The sequence below is a fragment of the Oncorhynchus tshawytscha genome, linkage group LG11 (genome assembly GCF_018296145.1).
Source record: "Oncorhynchus tshawytscha isolate Ot180627B linkage group LG11, Otsh_v2.0, whole genome shotgun sequence".
Lineage (NCBI taxonomy): Eukaryota > Metazoa > Chordata > Actinopteri > Salmoniformes > Salmonidae > Oncorhynchus > Oncorhynchus tshawytscha.
In genome coordinates, this window is record NC_056439.1 from 28,623,488 (window position 1) to 28,633,480 (window position 9,993).

A 9,993-nucleotide genomic window follows, 5' to 3' on the forward strand; every position below is an offset into this window, starting at 1 on the left:
TGGTACTGTACTCACTAATAGCAGTTTTCATTCAGTAATGCAATAAGAGGTATGTGCAGAACAAGTGAACAACGGCTGTCAAGACAAATACAAATCTGGACAATGTCATACATTCGGTTAATGTACAGATTCTACAGCCCCATGGCATTGCAGAGATAAATGTAAAGGAAATGCAAAGACTTACCGATGAAGCATATAAATAAATATATTATATTCAAAGCAAGCCAGGCTCTCTAATACTCAGAAGTGTTTGCCTGAATATCCATGTTGAGATATTGCATCTGAAGCGGTACCTTATTAAAAGAGAGGGAGGGATGAAAGAAAGAAAGGAAGATAAAATGAGATGAGGAGCTGCATGTTGGTGCTTCAAAAGCAGAGGTGAAACGCACAAATGATCTGTGATCTCTCAAGTAGGACATGGTTGATACAGTTACAGTGCCTTCAGAAAGTATTCATACCCCTTGGCTTATTCCACATTTTGTTGTGTTACAGCCTGAATTCAAAATGGGATTAAATAGATGTTTTTTTCTCACCGATCTACACACAGTACCCCAATAATGACAAAGTGAAAACATGTTTTTAGACATTTTTGCAAATGTATTGAACATTTCATACAGAAATATGTCATTTACATAAGTATTCACACCCCTGAGTCAGTACATATTAGAATCACCTTTGGCAGTGATTATGGCTGTGAGTCTTTCTGGGTAAGTTTCTAAGAGCTTTGCACAGCTGAATTGTACAATATTAGCATATTATTCAATATTTGCATAAAAAGTTGGTTGTTGATTATTGCTTATCTTGATGTTCAATCCGATTTAAGTCAAAACCGTAACTCGGCAGTTCAGGAACATTCAATGTCATCTTGGTAGGCAACTCCAGTGTAAATTTGGCCTTGTGTTTTAGGTTATTGATCTGCTGAAAGGTGAATTCATCTCCCAGTGTCTGTTGGAAAGCAGATTGCACCAGATTTTCCTCTAGGATTTTGCCTATGCTTAGCTCTATTCCGTTTCCCCCCTATTAAACTCCCTAGTCTTTGCCGATGACAAGCATACCCATAACATGATGCAGCCACCACCATGCTTGAAAAAATTAAGAGTGGTACTTAGTGTTGTGTTGGATTTGCCCCAAACATAACGCTTTGTATTCAGGATATAAACTTAAATTCTTTGCCACATTGTTTGATAATTACACTTTCTTCCCACAACTCACATACTCAGAGGAATGTATGTGACAGCGACAGTGATGGGTGTGCTTTTACTTCAGCTTAACTACTGAACTGGTTGAAACCTTAGACATATCCTGCCATAATACAGATTTGATAAGTGAGGCCAATTAGAATGGTCATGAGAGACTTCAAAGAGATTCACACTCCGTAAGGACCTCAAGGTTACTGTTCATTTCAATCCAAATTGATATTGAAATGAAACTCCATAAGGCTTAACAGGCAATTTAGCAGATTATACACTTTTTTTGGTAATACATCATAGATGGTTAAAGGCAGAATCATAATTACTGTGAAAAAGCTACTGTACAACAGATGCTCCATTTTCAAATCAGAAGAATAATTTCAAACACATTATGGTGTCTGGGTATTGTGCCTTGAGATGAGCTTTTAGCTGTGTGAGAGGTATTGAGAAAACAAATGCAATGATCTGGTAACAATCAAACACTTGAAGGATCAGTTAGCTTTCATAGTAGTATTACCTCTGGCTTGTAGTGTCTCTCATTGTATTACAACCAGTAATTAATTACAACCAATCTCTAATGTGTATTTTATTTCTCTCCTACAACAGAAGAAGGAGGCATCCGTCACGAAGAAGAACAATGCCTACGCTGTTGCCGTGGCAAACTACGCTCCAAACATCATCAAGGACCAAGGTGGTATGCCCACCATCTCCAAGAGTGCCACCTCTGACCCCAACAAGGCCAAGCCAGAGGTCAAGCCCGAGCAGAACAAGAAGACCTTCAACAGCGTCAGCAAAATCGACCGTATGTCCCGGATCATGTTCCCTGTGCTCTTCAGTGGTTTTAACCTGGTCTACTGGGCCACCTACCTGAACAGAGAACCAGTCATAAAGGACATGGTCCCGTCCAAATGAATACAAAATATTCACTTTGCAAGGAGACAGGATTAACTTTACACAGCTGACCCAGGACTGATGATCTGTGTGCTTTTATGTGTGTGAGTTTGATTACATGGAGCCATGGCATGCACTGGAGTCAATATGGTTGCTTTCTTTTGTAGGCGCATTCATTACGAGGAGATACCCAGGTAAATGATAACTAACTTCTAGTTGAATTGTAATTTGTTTGAGAGATTATACTTGTAAAGAGGTTAACATTTAACGATTGTTTGTTTATAGTGATGTAAGGATCTTATACTTACATAAATAAAGAAACCACTGGTGCTTTCTCTACCTTCTATTTGAACCTCCAAGAAACCAACTGGCATAATTATAGTTACCAACTCCTAGTTATAACCTTGCATTGAAGACTCCTGTATAAGAAAGCACAGGCAACCATTTCCTGTTTTTGTTCCATTATTAACCTATATCATGCTCTTCATATCTTACGATGTGAATGTTTACGTTTCCACTATTCTTTACTTTAATCGGATCAAATTCATTAGTTGGAAATAAAGACCGTACAGTCATGTTGCACCATTTTTTTCATCACACAGTAAACACAGATCTACACAAATTAGTGTTGATCCTCCAGGTTCCGGCAGTACACAGCTAGACTCACCATAAGTTCAGGGGTGGATGAAGGATCTCTTCCTATCACTTCCTATCGTAGGCTCAAAGACACTGTGACAGAGGACAGTGAATAGACAGTGTGAGTAAGGCTTGCAGGAATGTACTGTGTGCCAATATTTAATATCACTGTTATCTATCATAGAGTTATGACTCCTAATGACTCAAGTATGTGATTTCCTGTTGTCACCATTTTATATGCAATGTAGCTTTTTTTCCCTTTTTCTCAAAGGACCCAGATGCATACAGTGGAGTTGGAAATGATTGACACCATTGATGAAGATGAGAAAAAGCAACTATAAAATAAATTATTTAAATATTGAGCTATATTGTATGCATGTTATATGCTTTAAAAAATGGCCCCCAGGACAAGCAAAGATCCACCACCATATTTTACAGTAGGTACGGGGCCAAAGAGCTATATTTTCATGTCATCTGACCAAAGCACTGGTTCCAATCCAAGTGCCAATGCCATTTAGCAAACTCCAGGCATTTACATGCATTTGGACTAGGACATTTTTCTGTGTTTTATATTTCCACTCTATGAGGTTGGAGTAATACTGTGAAATTGAGAAAATTATTATAATGTCCTTTTAGTGTATGAGCTGTTACAAAAGGTCACCTAAAATTTCGGACAATTTTTGTGGGATGGAGTTTTGGCCTTCCATGGTGACATCACCATACGGTAAATGTGTGAATAGACCAGTAAGAAATAGAGTTCCAAACCTCTCTGCTAATAACATTTCAATTTCCGTTTTTCCCTTTCCACTCAGACCACTCCCAGACCGTCCATTCAAAATTCTTAATTGAGAAATTGTTCTTTGCTAAGAAGCTATTTTTGTTTATTTTTGGCCATTTAAATTTTTAAAAATCTTGGCCGCAAGTGGATGATAACCAAGACAATAAGCACAAGCCAAATCCACAAATAAATTGTTAATTGGCCACAAAGACATTATTTTGCAATGACTATTTCAGTCTCCTGACTTGAAACCCATTGAGATTCTGTGGTTTGAATTGAAGAGGGCAGTACATAAGTGTCGATTAAGGATATCAAGGATCTGGAAAGATTCTGTATGGAGGAATCTAAGTCTCAGTGCCGTTATCCTTTTAAGGTGAGGTATTCAAAGGTTTTGAAAACAGGGGTGTCAATAATTTTGACCCTTACCTTTTTGAGAGAAAAACAATTATATTAGTTGTTAACCAAAATCTGTTTCTCTGATTAATTGTATTATTATAAAATAATAAGATTACCATTTTTTTGCATACAACATAGCTCAGTATTTGAATTCTTATTTTATACCGGCATTTTTGCTCATCGTTATCAAGGGTATCAATAATTTTGGACCAAACTGTAAGTGCTTCTAATGTAGTCATATCAAGTCCAACAGGTAACACTTTGTTTAAAGGTCTGCTTATAAACTGCTTATAAACAGTATTACATAAATTGTTAACATTGAAGCTAATGCACAATATAAAGCTGTTATTCATTATGTATATATGATTACATGTCCTCATAATAAATGGTTCCTGAATTGTTTAATTAGTTCATAAATAGTTAATAAGCATGCTTAAAATACGAATTGTAATAAAAGTTCACAAATCAGTTCATATGGACAAGGTTGTCTCTGTTCATTTCTCTTTGACTCAACTCGATCATATAATCAAATTGTGAGATATTTTTCTTGGTCACATCACTGTTTCTCTTTCTATTTTAGCACTGTGTACCATGCCATTGCATTTTCTATTGTAAGTAAATATGTAGTTTAGTGGGATTTGTTACTGTGTTGTACACACATTTGGAATATAAAGAAATGTGGCACAAAACATTACATTTACTTTATGATGATATACCACACACAATACAATCATAAAGTCATGTATTTTTCCAATGAATACATTTGAACATTTTACTGTAAGTCTAGAATTCTTGTTATTCTCATGCTTTTCCATTGTGATATTGTCAAAATCACAGAAAGAGTTATACTCTCAAAACTTTGAGCACACAATCGGATTTCACTCCCATTCGAAGGTGTCCTCTTGAACTGAACATGTTTTTCTTGCAGATTCCCACGAGTTACCATATTAATGGCATTTCAGTTTGACATTGCAAACTGTCCGATGAAAAATACTTATCATGAGCTTCAACAAATCGTGTAGATACCCTACCCTATTACTTTAGGTTACAGATTGCAGAGGTTTAACAACCGTAAAATTTCAAATAGATATGATACAGAACCTTAAGATATCCTGAAGGCATGCGCCCTGACGTTGGAAGTGACTCTTAATGAATGGTCAAGAATTGAGCTGCCCTATTGAGGGTTTAGTCAGCGTACTCACACAGTAGCCCAAAGCGTCCAGCTGATGAATCACATAACAGGACATGTGCAGACATCCTCCGTCAACCTACCAGCTTCAGTTAAACAGACAGTATTTCTTTTTCACTTGACTTGAGGAAGCCATACACACAACCAACATAACACTGCCATAAGAGTGACATAATGCCTAAGGATTAAAAATGTCACATTTATGCCAGTAAATATATGAAGCAGGAAAATATTCCACAAAAATGGCTGAATTACTGTTAGACTTTTATTTTAAATTGCCTGAAAGGGGGTGTTACCAACATGACTTCTGCCCTTGCCTGTCCCGGATTATTACTGGCTTGGTGCTTCAAGCCTGGGTGTAGTGGCTGAATCACAGATCTAAATGAAGTAAGCAATCATTTCCCTTACTGTCAACACCAACACATCAATTCATATAGCAGATATTTCATACTGTACAAACCCCCAAATGCTCAAATTAAAGGGTTGTGTAACCACACACACACACACACACACACACACACACACACACACACACACACACACACACACACACACACACACACACACACACACACACACACACACACACACACACACACACACACACACCTCCATTAGACGGCCTCAGAACTTCCAGAGCCAACACATGACTGTCAGCAGCAGGACATCTAGCAACCAAATCCCAGCGCTGCTAAAATTATAACACTGCTGAAATCCCTACACTGCTGATACCCCAACACCGCTGAATACCTAGTGTTGCTGAAATGGGCACAATCGATATCAGAGCAGACTGTACAGTATAGTGCTCTAAAAGAAAACAGCAAGCAGTGCACTGTCTGTCAGCAGAATTACCTCACTGTGTGCTTCTTCCTTTCTGCTCGCCCTTAATCCTCAAATTGTCTCTCTACTTATCTGTTTCTGTGTTTGTCTGCTTTTTAATGTGTCGACTGCAAACTCCACTAAGATTAACCTCCCTAGAAACCCATATAGACCTAGATACTATAAATTAGCAACAATTTGAATGTTGCGTTAAAGACCTGTTCAGATTAACTGTACGGTCCTCTTGTAGCCTATAATTGCATTGGAAGGTAAAGTGGTGCTTGATGAGGTTGTTGAACCTGAATATAATGTAGGCCCTCTATAAACTAGGGTGATAGAAGATAGTAGGGTTATATTATTTTATTCTCTATTCTCTAGTCTAAATTCCACAAATTCTCGGACACTTTCCCATGCACACACATAAACTAAGGATGCCTTCAAACCAGACAAACTGATGCATAAAACTGAACAACTCAATGTTTTTCAATGGGAACAATGCGTTGGGGCAGGGCCTAGGGTTGTGTTGCACTATCCATCAGAAAAGTTCAATTGAAAACGTAGAACAGCGTTTCACGGAATCATTTCTCCCCACCACCATGTTTTTGTTTGAAGGTACCCCAAAGCATAAGGACATGTATGTGTTCACAGGCTCACAGAAAGATACTGTACACAGACACACACTGATACACACCCATTCTTTGGCTCTGTTACATTTGTCAACACACACACACTTAGCCCCCTGGCCATCAGGAGCAGCACAATCTCTCTTCCCTGATCTCTTTTAAGCTGGATCTATGAGGCCAATCGCCAGCGGGCAGAGCTGTCGCGTGTCATCAGAACTCTTATCTCCGCTCCCGCTCCTGCATCCCACTGTGCCCCCTTAACCAGTTGGCCTGTGTCTGTCTGCAGATGTCAAGGGAGCTTGTCTTCATCTTCCCACTATGCGAGCTCAAAATCATTGGTGTATCAGACTGAAAATACACAATGGCTTAGAAAAAGTCAAACGCGTGCTGGTTTAGTAGGGGCTTGTCCTATCAGCTTGATGTAAATCAGGGATGAAATACTCCAAATAATGGATGGCAGAGAGTCATCTGGTTTTGTTATTAAGAACTAAACATCCAGGTGAGTGTACAGTTTCTGTGTGCTTCTTTGCACTTTCTTCCTCTGTGCAATAATGTAACAATAAAGTTTCTTCCTCCGTGCTTCTACATTGCTTGCTGTTTGGGGTTTTAGGCTGGGTTTCTGTACAGCACTTTGTGACATCAGCTGATGTAAGAAGGGCTTTATAAATACATGTGATTGATTGATTGACTAATTGATTGATTGATTGACTATACCTGCATATTAGTGAGCATGAAATGAGACTGATGTATTTTTTCATCATCATTTTCTTTATTTTTGGGGGGAGGTTAAGGTGAACTTACTCCTCCAATAAAGTTAGTTACATTTCACTGTTTATGCACAGATTTCCTTTAACTAAGTTGATGTCACGTGAGACCACATGAGATCCCAATCACAGTGCCAACCCAGACAAACCACAACATCAGCATAATACGCACACTGAACAGTGAATACGTGAGCACAGACCACATACCGAACACAATTCTGCCTTAGCTCTCTTTGTACACAGACCCGACAGATCCCGCCAAACATAATCAATAGACTCCTTTGCCAGAAGATCCAAAGATGAATAACCTTGGCTTAAAAGAGAGCTCAGTGCAGTTTTTCTGTTTTAGGTACCTCCTGCCTACTCTTTTGGGCTACTCTTATTTTTGATGTAAAGTGTGTGAAACCAAACAGACAATTCATTTTGGGAACCAACATATACTTGCCTTGTTGTGTGATTACTGCTAATGCATTCAGAAGCTGCATCTATAGTCAGTATGTGATTCATTTGTAGGCCAAGGTCACTGCAGAGTCTACTCATTTTGATGCATGTTAATTAGGCCCTGGAGAAGTTCATAATGTGAACAAAGACAATTCTTCTCCTTCTCTCTTACTGTTAACCTTCATCACTCATCTACTTCTTGCCCCTTCAAAATAGAAGTCAAGGTAGTTTGTTCTGAAATAATCTTTCCTCTTTGGAGACTGGCATTAGGAACTGCTTCAGAAATGCAAACTTAATCAGGGTCTTCCCAAATACTTAGCTTTCAGCCATTTTAGAATTCCAACAGCATGTCTGTTCTCACTTTTATTATTATTTTTTTAAACATTATTATGATTACTTTTCTAAGCTGTGGAAAGATTTACTCTGGGAATGAGAAGGAATGGAATTGAACTGCGTTGGTGTTAGCATGAGAGGCTTGGCTAACCTGATAGAGCAAGCTTGTGATTACATTTGAATAAGGTCTTCTCTCACAGGTCTCCTAATGGGTGGGCAGAAAGACACAGCTCTGGTAAAGAGAGAATAAGAGGAGGAAACAGTGAAAACAAACCAGGAGATGTGAGATTCCCCTTTAAATGCACGCCAGTCAGGCATGAACAAGGTGTTGATACAGTTGCCTAGCAACAGAGGATAGGTCTCCGAACAGAGGCTTTGATGTTAAAACTAAGTGAAGGTCCCCTTTGAGTCTAGATTGTGTGGATTATCATTAGGATCATTTCATAAGATAAGACAGGTGAGAGGTGAAAAGTAATCCATCCAACAGAGAGGCATCACCTTGACTGCTGCATGGGAAGAGAAGTGGTTAGTCACCCCTAAGACAGCCATTCAGGGTCATGTTGCCTACTCTTCGTCTATCTTCAGTGAACTCCTTCAGCCTTTTATTTACCATGGCCTCTCCTTCAATGTCATCCTCCAAGGAAATTAGACTTCTATTGGGATGGATTGTATTTTGTTAGAGACAGACATCACCTTGGACCATTGGTGTCAGAACCATTTCAAACGAGATATGCTTTTCAACAGGAAATTACTGTATAGTAGCTCTAAAACAGAAAAGGAAAATGTATAACATGCCGGCTGACATTTTAAGAGGATGGGTGGGGCCTGGACCCCCTCCCCTTTTCTTTGTCCATGCCCAGGGGGCCTACTGAAGAAGTACATGTACATCAGTTGCTTTGTTTGGCAGAGGGAGACAGTCTCTGATGTTAGCCAGCCAGACGATTCAGAGCAGTTTGGAATGCTAATGGGGGCATTGCCATGGTGACATGCAGTTCCATCATGTTATTGCATTGAGAACTTCTGGAGTGCATCTGCATACTAATGTGACTAGCATTTCATTCTCCCCTGCCTAGGCAGCACCTATTATGATCATAATAATAATAAAAAATAATAATTAGGTGGATGTTTACATTTGTCCTATTTCCTGAAACGTCGCTGGTTCGAATCCCCGAGCTGACTAGTGAAAAATCTGTCGATGTGTCCTTGGGAAAGACACTTAACCTTAAATGCTCCAGGGTCACCGTCAATAATGGATGATCCCTGGCCGTGACCCCACCCCCCAAGAGTGACTTAGTGGGAGTGGGACGTGCAAAAACATTCACACAAGCATATAATAACTCACATGTAATGGGGTTGGCAGAGAAAACTACAGTCATTTTTAGTTACAAAGTGGGAATTTGGTTCTTATACATCAAATTCCACAGGTTAAATATCTGATGAATATTACAGGAGTTGTGGCATATTATCATCATTGATCTGGTTAATGATTGACTTGCACTGATAAAGACTGGATGCATAAAAATAAAAAATAAAAATAAAAAGTTGGCTACTGTCCAATGGAGGCATATCTAGTGAGAAATGTTCTGTAAGGCAGACTTTTCATAAGTTTTGGTGTGGGAACATGGGCAGGTGGCTGGAGTCACACACACAGGTACAAACACACACATAACATACACACTGTAGACATGTACACCTGGATTGTGTGTCGTAGTAGAGTAGTGGCTGGTGGGCACACACTTCATGTATTGTGAAATCTGTTGTAAAAATGTATTTACAAATTGTATTATAAGGTATATTAGTGTCTTCGTTTTTTATTGACCCCAGGAAGAGTAGCTGCTGCCATGGAAGCAGCTAATGGGGATCCATAATAAATACAAATACAAACTCCTTGTCACTCATTTTTGGCAATGCAATTCCATAAAGAGTTGGCAAA

The 9,993-nt window shown here is 39.0% G+C and overlaps 1 protein-coding gene across 2 annotated transcripts in view; it reads left to right on the forward strand.

Moving 5' to 3' along the window:
• LOC112261656 (gamma-aminobutyric acid receptor subunit alpha-2-like) overlaps positions 1 to 4,352 on the forward strand; it is a 40,219-nt gene extending 35,867 nt beyond the window's left edge. For both annotated transcript variants that reach the window (XM_024437149.2, XM_024437150.2), the window contains exon 10: positions 1,797 to 4,352. In XM_024437149.2, the coding sequence (XP_024292917.1) occupies positions 1,797 to 2,102 (306 nt within the window). In that variant the 3' untranslated portion in view covers positions 2,103 to 4,352. The remainder of the gene's footprint in view (positions 1 to 1,796) is intronic.
• The last annotated feature ends 5,641 nt before the right edge of the window (positions 4,353 to 9,993 follow it).